Here is a 16,870-nt window from a genome sequence, read left to right on the forward strand (position 1 = left end):
AAAGGAATGAAGGAAGAGAAAAAGGAAAGAGGCAGGGGAGAAATAAAAAGGAAGGAAGAGAAAAAGAAAGAAAAGGATAAGGAAGGGAGGGAGAGGGAAGAAAGTAAAACGAAGGAAGAAAAAAAGAAGGGAAAGGGGAACAACTGGAGGGAGAGAGAAGAAAGAAAAACGAAGGAAGACAAAAAGAAGGACATGGAGAAGGAACGGAGGGAGGGGGAGAAAAAGGAATAAAGGAAGAGAAAAAGGAAAGGGTCGGGGGGGGGGAGAAAGAAAAAGGAAGGAAGATAAAAGAAGTGAAAGGAGGAGGGAAGAATGAAAAAAGAAGGAAAAAATAAAAGGAAAAGAGAAGCGAGGGAAGGGAGAACGTAAAAGGAAGGAAAATAAAAAGAAAGGAAAAAAGAAGGGAGGAAGGGGGAAGAAAGAAAAGGGAAGAGAAAGGAAAGGAAAGGAGAAGCAAGGGAAGGAGGGGGAGGAGAAAGTAAAAGGAAGGGAGAGAAAAATAAAGGAGAGGGGAAGGGAGGGAGAGAGGGGAGAAAGAAAATGGAAGGAGGAGAAAAAGAAAGGAGAGGGGAAGGGAGGGACTGAGGCTGAAGAAAGAAAAAGGAAAGAAGGAAGATAAAGCAAAGGAGAAGGGAGAGTGGGAGAAAGAAAAAGCAAGGAAGAGGAAAAAAGGGAAAGGAGAAGACAGGGAGGGGGAAGAAAGTAGAAGGAAGGAAGGAAGGAAGGAAGGAAGGAAGGAAGGAAGAAAAAAGCAAAAAAGCAAAAAAGCAGACGAGATGGAGGGGAAAGAAAGAAAGAAAAAGGAAGGATGGACGGAAGGAAGGAAGGAAGGGAAAGGAAAAAGGAAAGGAGATGGCAGGGAAGGAGTGTGAGAAAGAAGGAAGAAGGAAGAGAAAATAAAATGAAAGGAGAAGAGAGGGAGGGGGAAGAAAAAAGAAGGAAGGAAAGAAGAAAAAAGCAAAAAAAGGAGACGAGATGGAGGGGAAAGAAAGAAAAAGGGAGGGAGGGAGGAAAAAAAGGAAAGGAGATGGCAAGGAAGGAGTGTGAAAAAGAAGAAAGAAGGAAGAGAAAAGAAAATGAAAGGAGAAGAGAGGGAGGGGGAAGAAAGAGAGAGGAAGGAAGGAAGGAAGGAAGGAAGGAAGGAAGGAAGGAAGCAAGCAAGCAAGCAAGCAAGCAAGGGAAGAAAAAGGAAAAGAGGGAGGGGAAAGAAAGAAGAAGGAAGGAAGAGAAAGGTAAGGAGAAGGGAGGGAGTGTAAGAAAGAAAGAGGTAGGAAGAGGAAAGGAGAGAAAATAAGGGAGGGAAGAAAGATAAGAGAAAAGAAGAGAAAAAGAAAGAGGGGAAAGAAGGCAGGGAAGGAGAGAAAGAAAGGAAGAAAGGTTGGATGGATGGAAGGAAGGAAAAGGAGGGAAGGTATAAGGGGAGGAAAGAGAAAGAAGGGAAAAAAGCAGCGAAACCTGGGCAACACTAAAACATTACTAAACTATAACTCTCAGGACCCCGTAGCCATGGCAATTTAAGCAGGGTCAAACTGCATTCATTCTACAGTGTAGATGTACCCAATCTTTCACCGAACGAGAAGTCCCAAGACCCTATTAAGCATTGAGCCATGGCAGTGAAAGTGGCATCGAACAGCATTCATTCCACAGTGTAAATGCACCCTAGGACCAAGAGGATGGGCTTCCTGCCCTAAAAGATCCCGTCCGCCATGGGTTCCAGATAAATGGGTTCCATCCAGCATCCTTTCAATGATGCCATCCCAGGAGGGAGCAGATGATGGGGAAATGTTGTCTTAAGGTTCAGGCAGTGGCCCTCCATCTGTTCAGACCTGCTGCTCATATTGCCCTTCAGTGGCAGTGAAAAAGTCTTCCAGGACCCCTTTCAGGAACTCAAAGGTGGGCCGCTGCTCGGGGCTGTCCTTCCAGCACTGGAGCATCAGCTGGAAAAGCTCAGGCGGGCAGTTCTCCGGGGGTGGCATCCGGTAGCCCCGCTCCAGGTTCTGGATGACCTCTGGGTTGCTCATCCCTGGAGACACAAGGAAAGGATAAGGAAAAGTGCTGGAGGCAAATACAGGTCATCCCTGAGTTACAAACATCTGACTCCTAGAGAAGAACAGGGCTGGGACAACATGAAGTGAGAGACATCTACCTCTCAAAAGGAAAATCAATTCCTAAAAGAGTTATTATCAGGGGGGGAAGGGGTCTCCACTGAAGCTTTAGGGTCAGTCCTTGTTTCCACAACAAGCCACATTTTCTAAAATCCAATTCTCACAGGGACAGAAAATAAAACAGAATCTGTTGCAGTAGTTCTCAACCTGGGGTCCCCAGATGTTTTGGACCTACAACTCCCAGAAATCCCAGCCAGTTTACCAGCTGTTAGGATTTCTGGGAATTGAAGGCCAAAAACATCTGGGGACCCCAGGTTGAGAACCACTGACCATGTAAAAATCAGTTGGTGAGTGTGTTAACTGAAAAATGCAAAGCATGGAGCTGATTGGTTGGGCTACACCGAAGAAACTAGCTGAGCCTGGGAGTTTTGGCAACAGCTACATATTTAAGCTGTTAGCTGTGCAAGAGCTTGCAGAGAAACAGATTTTGCTTCTGAGTTGATGGAAGAGGGTCACTTAAGGACCATTTTGAATCTCTCTCACAGGACATAGTGTGAGTCAATGCAACTGTTTACACGACTGTATATATGTTGTTCTTTACTGACCATCTGCATGACATATCTTTTCTCTGGCAAGACAGCATTTGGACTGGTAAAAAGTGAACTACGCCTGATTTTCATTCCACCACAGAATCTTCTGAACAGGGGCACAGACAGCAAAGGAAACACCACAAGAGTGTGAACCCTTCCAAATGTGATCCAAAGCTTAGATAGATGTCTAGATAGATAGATAGATAGATAGATAGATAGATAGATAGATAGATAGGCAGGCAGGCAGGCAGGCAGGCAGGCAGGCTGGGGTTACACTTACAGAATGCCCCTGTTCCAATTTACAAACTAATTCAACTTAAGAACAAACTTACAGAACCTCTCTTGTCTTTAACTTTGGGACTGCCTGTACAGTAAACACTCAGGCCCCTTCTACACTGCCATATAAAGTCCACATTATCTTATTTGAACTGGATTATATGGCAGTGTAGGCTCTTTCCACGCAGTTGAATAAAATCCCACAAGATCTGCTTTGAACTGGAATATATGGCAGTGTGGACTCAGATAACTAAATTCAAAGCAGATATTGTGGGATTTTTTTTGTCTCGATATTCTGGGTTATATGACTGTGCGGACGGGCCCTCGGGCCCCTTCTACATTGTCAGATAATCCATATTATCAAGTCAGATAATCCACATTATCTGCCTTGGTCTGTATTATATGAGTCTACACTGCCATATAATCCAAAAATTGATCATCTGGATTTTATAGAGCAGTGTAGATCCAGCCTCTCAGGCCCCATCTGCATTGTCATATAAAATCCAGATTATCCGCCTGTGTTTTACTGCTGAAAAGGTCCAACCTGGATAAGGAATCCGGCCATAAGTGATGATTTCGGTCAGCAGGATCCCAAAGGACCAGACATCAGATTTGATGGTGAACGTCCCATAATTGATGGCCTCCGGAGCTGTCCACTTAATGGGGAACTTGGCACCTGGAATAAACAAGATTGTTAGTATTATTATTATTATTATTATTATTATTATTAAAAATGAATTTTGTATTCTACTCTTTTTGAATTCTGGCCACAAGAAGGCACTCTGTCTCCATCAGATTACACTAACTTTCGAACTTTTCTATGGCCCAGGAGGGAAAAATATATTGTTTTGCATATCCTTATGAAAAGTGTCACAATCTGAGCAAAAAACCCCAGTTGTATTGTTGGGAGATGGTTTTGGAACAACTCAGGTAACTTAGGACAGAATAAATTAAATGCCTCTGGGCACAAACAGAGTTCAATTAATGCAGTTTGGCTCTGCTTGAACTATTATAACTCAATGCTACGGAATCTTGGGAGCTGTAGTTTTGCAAGGTCTTCTGCTTTCTCTGCCAAAGAGGGCTGTTGCCTCATTAAATTCCAATTCCCAGGCTTCCATAGCATTGAGCCCTGGAAGTTAAAGTGTGGTCAAACTGCAGTAATTCTATAGTGCAGACCCACCTTCCTGCGCCGTGTATTCATCATCCTCGATGAGCCGGGCCAATCCGAAATCGGCAATTTTGCAGCAAATCGCCTCCGACACCAAGATGTTTGCAGCTCTTAGATCCCGATGGATGTAGTTTTTCTTCTCCAGGAAAGCCATGCCTTCTGCAATCTTTATGGGGAAAGAGGGTGGCTTGTTGAAATAACCATATTTTTACAGTCTCAAAAGCCCTCCCAGGAATGTGTAGCTCATAATGAATGTTTGGTTTGATTGAAATGATGGGGTGAGAACTCCCATTTTGAGATGGGGGATGTGGCTGATGGACACTGTAGTCAGGAACATTCAGGCAAACTAGGCAAACTTGCTCCCCCGTCTCAAAAAAATGCTGACAGAAAAGAGTCCGTCTACACTATAGAATTAATACCTGAGCAGACATGTCCAGCAGTTTATAGATGGTCAGCCGGCTGCCTTCGGGGCCTTTGAGGAAATCCACCAAGTTCCCTATGGAGAGGGAAAGAAATCATATAGTAAAGTGAGTAATACAGGCATGGGGGTGTCCACAATTCCTCTAAGCAAATGCAGAGTGCTTTTTATAAAGCTGACATCGCCAAGAGAGTTTAGTTTATTTTGGGGAATGCAACATGAGAAATGTAATAATATGAATATTAACGACAATCCATATTATTATTATTATTACGGTATTTATATCCCGCTTTTTCTCTCCATGCAAGACTCAAAGTGGCTCTCAATTAAAAGCATTGCAGTACAACTTAAAATATACAAATATATATACACTATTAAACATCATCAATATTAAAAACAATTCAGGTTAAAACCATAAAAGCATTGTAAGTTGTGATGCAGACATGGGGGTGTCCACAGTGCCTCTGAGCATATGCAGAGTGCCTTTTATATAGTGGTGGGTGTTGGAATTCAAACCCACACTGCCCAAGTCTCAAGTCGTCAACAAGGAGCAGTTAGTTAGTTTAGTATAGGCTGAAGGAATCTAAGTCAACAAGATCTTAGTTTCTTTTAAGGACTACGCATTTAGAAATGCAATAACAATAATAACAATAACAACAACTATAATAGTAGTAGTAGTAATAATAATATGGTCCATAGCATTGGAAGTTATGATGCAGTCATGGAGGTGTTCCACAGTGTCTCTGAGCAAATGCAGAGTGCTTTTTTATAAAGTTTAAGTCAACAAGAACTTAGGGTTTGTTTTTTGGGGGGTGGGGTGGGGGAAGACTACAACTCTAGAAATGCAATAATAACAATAACAACAATAGTAGTAGTAGTAGTAATAATATGGTCCATAACATTGAAAGTTTTGATGCAGACATGGGGGTGTCTATTGTGCCTCTGAGTATATGCAGAGTGCCTTTTCTAAAGCAATGGGTAAGTCACAGGCCCTTTCTATGATGTCATATAATCCAGAACTGGATTATATGGCAGTGTAGACTCATGCAATCCAGTTCGTATCAGGTAATGTGGATTATCTGCTTTGATAATCTGAACTAGATGACAGTGTAGATGCAATCATAACAATAACTATAATAATAATAATAGCAGTAGCAATATGATTCATAGCACTGGAAGTTAATCTGCATCAATTCTATTATTATTATTATTATTATTATTATTATTATTATTAGACATAGGGACTCATGGCGGCTCACACTAACAAGACACAATAGAATTTAAAAACAAAGTGAATACAGTGGGTTGTTGTAGGTTTTTCTGGGCTATATGGCCATGTTCTAGAGGCATTTTCTCCTGACGTTTCACCTCCATCTATGGCAAGCATCCTCAGAGGTAGTGAGGTCTGTTGGAACTAGGAAAAAAAGGTTTATATATCTGTGGAATGACCAGGGTGGGACAAAGGACTCATGTCTGCTGGAGCTAGGTGTGAATATTTCAACTGACCACCTTAATTAGCATTTGATGGCTTGGCAGTGCCTGGGGGAATCTTTTGTTGAGAGGTGATTAGATGTGCCTGATTGTTTACTCTCTGTTGTTTTGCTGTTGTAATTTTAGAGTTTTTTTAATATTGGTAGCCAGATTTTGTTCATTTTCATGGTTTCCTCCTTTCTGTTGAAATTGTCCACATGCTTGTGGATTTCAATGGCTTCTCTGTGTAGTCTGACATGGTGGTTGTGAGAGTGGTCCAGCATTTCTGTGTTCTCAAATAATATGCTGTGTCCAGGTTGGTTCATCAGGTGCTCTGCTCTGGCTGACTTCTCTGGTTCCTGAAATGTCAGGAGAGAATGCCTCTAGACCATGGCCATATAGCCCAGAAAAACCTACAACAACCCAGTGATTCCGGCCATGAAAGCCTTTGACAATACATTGAAGTGAATACATCTCGATCTAAATGTTTCTGCCAGGTGTATAAAAGTTAAAAAAAATGAAGTAAAATGGTATTAAAAGCACATTTAAAAACTAGATAGCCCCCTCTCCCAGTTTATTGCACCCCGCACTAAATGCCAGTAATAATACATTTAGAGGAACTCGTATATTTCTGGAACTAGTGGCAATGGAGCCCAGAGTCTTTGAAAGGCAGGAAACCACTCCCGGATCCCCATCTATTTCTGCAACTTTGCAGCGATGTGTCACAACAGTCTTTCACTTCCTTCACTTCCTCTGCTGCCCTGGACCAAGTTCAGCAAAATTGGGTCCCGGCCTCTATTTGGCAAAGATACTTCCAAAATAACTCTCTTGGCTCTTGATGGAGGAAGAAGAGCGGAAAATAGACCATTATAGGTGCATCTACACTGCAGAATTAATGCAGTTTGATAACCACTTCAACTACCATGGGATCCTGGGGCTAGATCTACACGACCATATGATCCATTCTATCAAAGCAGATAATTCCGCATTATCTGCTTTTAACTGGATTATAGGAGGCCCCATCTACACTGCCATATAGCATCCAGATTATCTGCTTTGAACTGGATTATATGGCAGGGTAGACTCATATAACTGAGTTCAAAGCAGATAATGTGGATTATATTGCAGTTTAGAAGGGGCCTCATACCATCCAGTTCAAAGTAGATAATGTGGATTATATGGCAGTGTAGAAGAGGCGTCATAATCAAAGCAGATAATGTGGATTATCTGATTTAATAATCCAGATTATATGGCAGTGTAGATCCGGCCTGAGGCCCCTTCTACATTGCCATATAATCTAGATTATCAAAGCAGATAATCCAGATTATCTGATTTTAACTAGATTATATGAGGCCCCTTCTATACTGCCATATAAAATCCAAATTATCCAGTTTGATCTGGATTATATGGTAGTGTAGAAGGGCCTGAGTCTAAACTGCAAAATAATCCAGTTCAAAGCAGATAATCTGGAATTTATGTCAGTATAGCAGGGGCCTGAGTCTACACTGCTGCATAATCCAAATCAGATAATCTGGATTTTATATGGCAATGTAGAAGGTCCTGAGTGTACACTGCCATATAATCCAGTTCAAAACTGATAATCTGGATTTTATATGGCAATGTGCAGGAGCCATAGATACTGCCTAGGTTGACTGTCCCAACAATGAAAGGGGAACCAGTCACCACTGATAGAGACACACAAATCTAATTCAAGCTTAGCACCTTGGATGGATCCAATAAAATTCAGATTAATGCCCAGAGTAGGTTGACCACCCCAAAGCCTAAAGGAGCATTATTCACCATTGATAGAATTGCCTAAAACTATTACCAGGCTCGGTGCCTAGAATCACAGAATGGAGTTGGAAGAGACCACAAGGGCCAACTAGTCCAGCTCCCTGTTGGGATGGTCAGTCCTGGATGGATCCATTCCAATTTGGACTTATGCATGGAGTGGGTCGGTTGTCCCAATGACAAAAGGGCACCAGTCACCATTGCAAGAGACAAGCAAAACTTTGTGAGGCTCAACACCTTGGGTGGATCCATTAAAGTTCGGACTAATGCCTGGAGCGGGTTGGCTATCCCACCAACAAAGGGGATACCAGTTGCCATTGTAGAGAGACACAAAACTATTACACATGTCACACAATTTGAAAAGAATTCTGTTCCTGGTTTAAATGTGTTATTTCCTGTTTAATTGTGCAGGCCTTACTTGACAACGTCTGTGTGCATTCAGAAGATCTACAAGCCACTCTAAACACCTTCGCAGAAGCATACGAGAAGCTCGGCCTGCCATTGAACATTGAGAAAACCAAAGTGCTGTTCCAGCAGACACCAGCCAACCCCTCTCCAATGCCAGCGATACAGCTTAATGGTGTAACATTAGAAAATGTTGACCATTTCCGCTACCTAGGCAGCCACTTCTCTACCAAAGTCAACATCGACACCGAAATACAACACCACCTGAGCTCTGCGAGTGCAGCATTTTTCTGAATGAAGCAGAGAGTGTTTGAGGGCAGGGACATCCCTAGGGATACCAAGGTGCTTGTCTATAAAGCTATTGTCCTCCCAACCCTGATATATGCCTGCGAAACGTGGACTGTCTACAGACGTCTCATGCAACTCCTAGAATGATTCCATCAGCGCTGCCTCTGGAAAATCCTGCAAATCTCTTGGAAAGACAGGGAGACAAACGTCAGCGTGCTGGAAGAAGCAAAGACCACCAGTATTGAAGCAATGGTCCTCCGCCATCAGCTCCTCTGGACCAGCCACGTTGTCCGGATGCCCGACCACCGTCTCCCAAAGCAGTTGCTCTACTCCGAACTCGAAGAACGGAAAACGGAATGTTGGTGGACAGGAAAAGAGATTGAAAGATGGGCTCAAAGCCAACCTTAAAAACTCTGGCATAGACACTGAGAACTGGGAAGCCCTGGCCCTTGAGAGCTCCAGCTGGAGGTCAGCTGTGACCAGCAGTGCTGCAGAATTTGAAGAGGCACGAATGGAGGGTGAAAGAGAGAAACGTGCCAAGAGGAAGGCGCGTCAAGCCAACCCCGACTGAGACCGCCTTCCACCTGGAAACCAATGCCCTCATTGTGGGAGAAGATGCAGGTCAAGAATAGGGCTCCACAGCCACCTACGAACCCACCCTCAGGACAACGAACTTGGAGGGCTATCATCCTCGGACTACGAGGGATCGCCTAAGTAAGTAAGTAAGTACTTGGGTGGATATATTCAAGTTCAGACTAATGCCCAGACTGGGTTGGCCATCTCAACTATGGAAGGGACTCTGGTCGCCATTGCTAGAGTCACACAGAACAGACTGCAAAAAGTAAGAAATGTTGTTTGATCGTGTCACCTTTCTCCATGAACTCTGTGATGATGTACATGGGCCTCTGGGTGACCACCGCATAGAGGCGCACCAGGCGCGGGTGACGCAGCTTCTTCATGAGGTTGGCCTCTGCCAAGAAGGCTTCAGGGGACATGCTGCCCTGCTTCAGGCTTTTGATGGCCACCTTGGTGTGGCCGTTGTAAATCCCTGCCAAGGAAGACAGAGCAATCTGGTCAAACATTGGAAGAGAAGAAAAACGGTATTTTCTAGACAAGAGACACCACCAACAATCCATCAGGATGACAAAGGCCCCTTCTACACAGTTGTATAAAATCCCTATAGAACTGGATTATATGGTAGTGATGACGCACATAACCCAGTTCAGAGCAGATATTGTGGATTATCTGCCTTAATATTCTGGGTTATATGGCTGTGTGGAAGGGCCCTTTGATGATCTAGATTATCAAAGCAGACGATCCACAGTATCTGCTTTGAATTAGATTATATGAGGCTGGGTCTATACTGCCATATAATCCAGATTATCTTTTTTTTAAACGAATATTTATTTTTACAGTACAAAAAATACATACAGTGTACACACAAAACATTTACAATTCCCACCACCAACATGAGGATTATTATCTTCCACATATTCATTTCTTTTTGAGACAATCATTATATCTTTATCTTTATACATTTCCATCCTGTATACTATAACATTTGTATCTTATTTCTTATGGCTTGATCTCCGGAATGATTCATAATACAGTTCTTTACCCTTATCCATCTATCTTCCATTTCTCTCATTCTATTTTCATTTATTTTTAAATCATTTAATTTCACATTCATAATTTCAAATTCCATTTACTTCACCATATATTGGTACCATTTATTTACTGTCCATTTTGATTTATCTTTACACTCTAATACTATTACTGCTTGTGCACATTCTATTATTGCTTCTTTTATTTCCCTTTTATTTCCCGTTTCCTCTCTTTTCCCAATATAATCCAGATTATCAAAGCAGATGATCCACATTATCTTTTTTGAACTGGATTATATGAGGCCTCTTTTTCGCTGCCGTATAATCCCAGTTATTAAATCAGATAATCCACATTATCTGCTTTGTACTAGATTATATAAATCTCTACTGCCATATAATCCAGATCAAACTTGACAGGAAACATCTGCAGTGTTCTCCCAATATTCGGACACCCCTGGTTTTGTATTGGGTGGATTTAAGCTGCATTTTTTTTGTTGAAAATCTTAATTTAGAAATCACACATGTGGAGGGACAACTGGATTTACTGTATGCTGGGTCTCAAATGGGATCCAGTCCCCCAAAGAGCAAAACTTTTGTGCACAACTCACCTTTCCAGACCTCTCCAAATTGCCCTGCTCCCAGCTTCTCCTCCAACTTGAGGTTCTCTCGGGGCACCTCCCATTCGTCCTGCCACCAAGGCTTCTGGGGCTTCTGGGTCTGGCAGGGTTTGCCCAGCCGGGTGCAAAGACCGTCTGTGTTTCCTGCAAAAAGGGTCGAAAGAGATGCTTGAGAAAGAATGCACCAAAAGTACTTTTTGAACTCCTGCTTAGATCTGGTTCTTATTAGAGTGGAAATCAGTTTTGCATTTGAATTCGATTTGCGGCAATGGAAAAAAGCTGAGGAAGAAGCGGGAGGAAAGAGAACCTGGGACATTTGAAAGGCACCTGAGAAAATGGGATGATAGAGGATTCACCAGGACTATTCCACCCAAATGTTTTAATATATGTATTTTATGGTATGTGTTTTCGACTATGTTGTACCCTGCCTTAAGGAAAAGTGGCCAATTTATTATTATTATTATTATTAGAAACACCACAAGATGAGTCCACAGCAGACACTTTGCGGGCTGTTGTATTGAATTACACGTCGGACACTTCCCAAGTGTCTAGGACTGTGTGATGTATCGGTGAATAATGCGTGCAGATTCCAGTAAGGTGGCCTTTTGCAGCTGGCAGATGGTAATTTTGTCAGCGCCAATTGTATTTAAGTGCAGGCCAAGGTCTTTAGGCACTGCACACACCAGAAGTGACTTGCAGTTTCTCAAGTCGCTCCTGACACGACAAAAAAAAAAAAAACCCAGTGTGCCGATTACCACTGGGACCACATTGACTGACTTGTGCCAGAGTCTTTGCAGTTCGATCTTTAAATTGTGTCAGCTATTATTATTATTATTATTATTATTAATAATAATAATAATAATACACTATGTACCAAAATTTGAAAACAATTCTGTTCCTGGTTTGAAAGTGTTATTCCTGTTTAATTGTGCAGTACTTACTTTGCAAGTAGTTGCTGTACTCCAGAAACTTTGTTTTTGTGCCTGCCACAATTAAATTAGGTTGCATTGGTTGAGACTCAGGTGAGATAGTCATTGAAAAACTAGAGCAAAATGTGCTGCAGGATATCCCTCCTGCACAAAAATGAAGCATTTGCAATTTAACTAACTTTTCCCATGTTTTTTATAATAAACCCAATTAGGAAATGGCATTTATAACTTGGGAACAAAATCGTGTTACATAGTGCTATTATTATTATTATAATATCAGGAAAGGCTGGAAACCACTGCTATAGACCATGCAGCTAGATGTAAAAACTGGGCATGATCTAATGGCCCACATCCCAACCCATAGACGGGGCAGAGACAAGGGGGCACATGGCCTTCTCTGCCAGCCTTACGCATATAATGCTCCACCATGTTGTGGAGGCTGTCGAAGGTGATGCGCGGGGAGATGTAGAAACCACCGTTGTCCATGTTGCGGATCTTGTAGTGCTTCACCACTTCCCCTTGGTCCTGGTCAAAGTCCCGGACAGAGAGGCTGAAGGAGCCTGAAACACACACAAAGGAGAGCATCAATGCCCTATCACTTAAACTGTATATTTTGGGGAAAAAATCTGTTCCTGGTTTGAAAGTGTTATTTCCTGTTTAATTGTGTGGTCCTTACTTTGAAAGTAGTTGATCTGCTCCAGTAACTTTGTTTTTGGGGCTGCCACAAACTAAGTTGTATTGGTTGAGACATTGAAAAACTAGAGCAAAATGTGCTGCAGGATGTCCCTCCCACAATAATGATGTTTTTGTAGTTTAATAAACTTTTTCCATCTTTTTATGAGAAAAACCAATTAGGAAATGACATTTATAACCCAGGAACAAAAATCATGTTACCTAGTGTAATACTACTACTCCTTTGGCAGAGCCAAGTAAAGGTAAAGGTTTCCCCTGAAATTAAGTCTAGTTGTGTCCGACTCTGGGGGGTGGTGCTCATCTCAATTTCTAAGCCGAAGTGCCAGCGTTGTCCATAGACACCTCCAAGGTCATGTGGCTGGCATGACTGCATGGAGCGCTGTTACCTTCCCACTGGAGCAGTACCTATTGATCTACTCACATTTGCATATTTTCGAACTGCAGGTTGGCAGAAGTTGGGGCTAACAGCAGGAGCTCACCCTGCTCCCCATATTCGAACCGCTGACCTTTCGCCTCCAGGGAGAGACAAAGTTGGGTATAAATCCTAACAATAACAATAAAAATACTACTACTACTCCTTTGGCAGATAACAAGTCAAGTATATATCCTAACAGTAATAACAACATATTATTGATGATGATGATGATGATGATGATGATGATGAGTGAGCCTTCTCGGCCTAATAGGGCCTCAAAGTACAACTCTTACAATTCCATAGCATGAAGCCATGGCAATTAAAGTGGGGCTAAACTGCATTAATTCTACTATGTAGATGCACACCTACATGTGAGGCATCAGTACATACATATACTAGTACTGGGCCTGTTTGCAATTCTCTGCTGTTACCTTTGGTCGATTCGCTCTCCCGGATGAGGAAGGCCCCGTGTGTGTTGCCCGCGGTCAGGAGCTGTCGCTCGGCATCCTTCCTGCTTAGCGCTTTGAAAAACCAGCTGCAAGAAGCAACCAACGCACAGCAATCGTCAGGTTTGGTTATTGCGACAAAACCCTTTGGGTGCAAACCCAACGGGGCCAGAAACCTATCAAAGCCTATCAAAAGCATGTAAGGTTTGCAAAGATGCATTCCCATTATAGTTGAGTCATGAATCAAAATAGAACCTTATAGAACAGTGGTTCTCAACCTGGGGGTCGGGACCCCTGGAGGGGTCGCGAGGGGGTTTTAGAGGGGTCGCCAACGACCATCAGAAAACTCAACATTTTTTGTTGGTCATGGGGGTTCTGTGTGGGAAGTTTCACCCAATTCTATCATTGGTGCAGTTCATAATTCTCTTGATTGTAGTTGAACTATAAATCCCAGCAACTACAACTCCCAAACGTCAAGGACTATTTTCACCAAACTCCATCTGTGTTCATATTTTGGCATATTGAGTATTCATGCCAAGTTTGGTCCAGACCCATCATTGTTTGAGTCCACAGTGCTCTCTAGACGTAGGTGAACTACAACTCCAAAGCTCAAGGCCAATGCCCACCAAACCCTTCTAGTGTTTTCTGTTGGCCATGGGAGTTCTGTGTGCCAAGTTTGCTTCAGTTCCATCGTTGGTGGAGTAAAGCATGCTCTTTGATTGTAGGTGAACTATAAATCCCAGCAACTACAACTCCCAAATGACAAAATTAATCCTCACAACCCCACCAGTATTCAAATTTGGTCCAGTGATGAAAATACATCCTGCATATCTGATATTTACATAATAACAGTAGCAAAGTTGCAGATATGAAGTAGCAATAACAATATTTTTTTGCTTGAGGGTCACCACAACATGAGGAACTGTATTAAGGGGTCATGGCATTAAGAAGGTTGAGAACCACTGTTACAGAACGTCTCCCCTCCAAAGACCAACCAGGGTTAACCCTGCTTAGCTTACAACTTCAGATTGGATCTGGTACATTTAGGATAACATTCTAGGAAAACACATGTTTACAAGGATGCATGTTTATTTGAACCATGAATGTGCTGTGTCTCTGTTAATTAATATCTTAAATGGAGTTTGCAAATAAGGTACAAAGAAAACCAGAGGTGGTTTAACCGGTCTTTCCTCTGAGATACAGCTAGCAGCAGCTGGGATTTGTAGCACATAAGTAAATTTGGCCATTGCATTATTGCAATGCCATGATTAAAAAAACAGTCCCAAAGATTTATAATTCACCAAGGACTCAAAAATATGAGGGTTGAATGAAAAGTAATGCCTCCACCTTTGCTACTTGGGTTTGGACGGGAATATTTTAATAAATTAAAGCAGAAATAATCCTTAGAATGTGCTCTTTAACTACCACTATTCACTTTTCGACATAATCAACAGACAATTGGATACATTTCTGCCAACGATTAACAAGTTTTCTGAAACTGTCACAAAAGAAGTCGACTCTCTGTTTCCGCAACCCATCGTGCACAGAACTTCTGATAGCCAAGCAAAGCAATAATGTGACCCACACGTTCTTGTGAAATGCCAATTATGCTTGAAATTTCTCTCTGAGTGATACAACGATCGTCCTGAATCAATCAATCTATCAACTTTTTTCTTGTGAAACTCGGTGCTTGCTGTCACAGGATGTCCAACTCTTTGTCACGCAAGTCAGATGTTCCCACCTCATCATCTTTAAACTTCCTCGTCCAAGGACACACAGTACTCAAATCAACAGAATCGAATTTCTAATTTTTATATTCTATGGCACCCAAGAAATGGGGGGAGCCCCGTCCCTGGAGTTGTATTATGAGGATGCCATATTGCTAAATTAATAGAACTGGAACTGGAAAGGGAAAAAATGGGTGAAATTAGAGAAATAATTAAATGATTGGAAAAAGGGAGGAAAAAATGATAAAAAGGAGCTTAAAAAAATTAAGAGATGGCCCCCTCCTCTCAACACTGCAGGTTTGGAAGAAATGTCAAAATAAATTACAAATAAATAAAATAGATCTCTTTTTGCTAGAAACCCTGGAAAATAAAGATAATACATTTAGGAATTTAATCAGGTCCCTGAAAGAGAATGGAGTAAAGAAGGTAGGAGACCTCTTGGAACCTAATGGAGATATTTAAAAATGGGATAAGATAAAGGATAAATGTGACTTAAAGTATTGGATAGTTTGGTTAAGCTTGTCACAAAAAGCACAAGAAATAAAAAAGAAAGAAACATCAGATGCCCCACTGGATAGAATAATTGGCTGGAAAATAGAAAAAGAAAAAGGCATTATAGGGGAAATATATAAGGAACTAATAGCCTTATCCTATAATACAAAACATACTTTAGTAGAGGCCTGGAAACAGGATATAAACTTCAATGAAAACTTAGTAAACTCCTGGATTGATAAAACCCAAAAAATTAAACATCTAAGAATAAAAGAAACACAAAAGAAAATAATTTCAAAATGGTATAGGACCCCCTCTCAATTGGCTCACATTATGAAAAACATTTCTAACAAACTGACCGCATAGGGAAACTGATGAGGAAACACAACATACAGACCCACCAAGAAAATCCAACAAATGCTACATTCAGCAAAGGACAAGAGAGATCCTCTCACCTCTGCAGGAGTCTACCGTATATCATGCAGCTGTGGACAAGTCTACATAGGGACCACCAAACGCAGCATTGCCCAAACACGAATCAAGGAATATGAAAGGCACTGCAGACTACTTCAGCCAGAGAAATCAGCCATAGCAGAGCACCTGATGAACCAACCTGGACACAGCATATTATTTGAGAACACAGAAGTGCTGGACCACTCTCACAACCACCATGTCAGACTACACAGAGAAGCCATCTACATGTCAGACTACACAGAGAAATCACAAAACAGTTGGATCTATACAGTACATTCAATTTGGCCAAATGCAAGAAATGCAAAGTTATAACATTAAACTGACGAAAACAATTTGAAACAACTGAACAAGTTAAAACAAAATCAGTTTAAGGGAAATACACAGAGAAGCCACCGAAATCCACAAGCACATGGACAATGTCAACAAAAAGGAAGAAACCATGAAAATGAACAAAATCTGGCTACCAGTATTAAAAAACTCAAAAATTACAACAGCAAAACAACAGATGGGAAACAAACAGGCACATAAAATCACTCTCAACAAGAGATTCCCCCCAGGCCCTTCCAAGCCATTGAATGCTAATCAATGCTGAAACATCCACACCTAGCTCCAACAGACACGAGTTCTTTGTCTCACCCTGGTCGTTCCACAGATATATAAACCCATTTTTCCCAGTTCCAACAGACCTCATTACCTCTGAGGATGCTTGCCATAGATGCAGCCGAAACGTCAGGAGAAAAATTGCCTCCATGGCCATATAGCCCGGAAAAACCTACAACAACCCATTTCTAGCAAATGCTGGCATAAATGCGGGGAGATTGGTACTTTTTCACACATGTGGTGGGACTGCTCTGAAATCCAAAAATATTATAATACTATTAGAGAAGTAATAGAGGAAATTATAGAGCAAAAACTACATTGGAATAAAGCTCAATTTCTGTCCCTCACCATAGAGGTAAAGG

At 41.7% G+C, this 16,870-nt stretch overlaps 1 protein-coding gene across 1 annotated transcript in view; it reads right to left on the reverse strand.

The window, feature by feature from the left end:
- Positions 1 to 1,295: 1,295 nt before the first annotated feature.
- The window catches only part of LCK (LCK proto-oncogene, Src family tyrosine kinase), a 28,211-nt gene continuing 12,636 nt past the window's right edge, over positions 1,296 to 16,870 (reverse strand). Inside the window, exons 5-12 of the mRNA XM_060784141.2 lie at positions 13,201 to 13,304; positions 12,072 to 12,221; positions 10,724 to 10,876; positions 9,380 to 9,559; positions 4,559 to 4,635; positions 4,152 to 4,305; positions 3,516 to 3,647; positions 1,296 to 2,023 (exon numbers count right to left, since the gene is read on the reverse strand). Of these exons, the coding sequence (XP_060640124.2) occupies positions 1,821 to 2,023; positions 3,516 to 3,647; positions 4,152 to 4,305; positions 4,559 to 4,635; positions 9,380 to 9,559; positions 10,724 to 10,876; positions 12,072 to 12,221; positions 13,201 to 13,304 (1,153 nt within the window). The 3' untranslated portion in view covers positions 1,296 to 1,820. The remainder of the gene's footprint in view (positions 2,024 to 3,515; positions 3,648 to 4,151; positions 4,306 to 4,558; positions 4,636 to 9,379; positions 9,560 to 10,723; positions 10,877 to 12,071; positions 12,222 to 13,200; positions 13,305 to 16,870) is intronic.

Source organism: Anolis sagrei, chromosome X, assembly GCF_037176765.1.
Source record: "Anolis sagrei isolate rAnoSag1 chromosome X, rAnoSag1.mat, whole genome shotgun sequence".
Lineage (NCBI taxonomy): Eukaryota > Metazoa > Chordata > Lepidosauria > Squamata > Dactyloidae > Anolis > Anolis sagrei.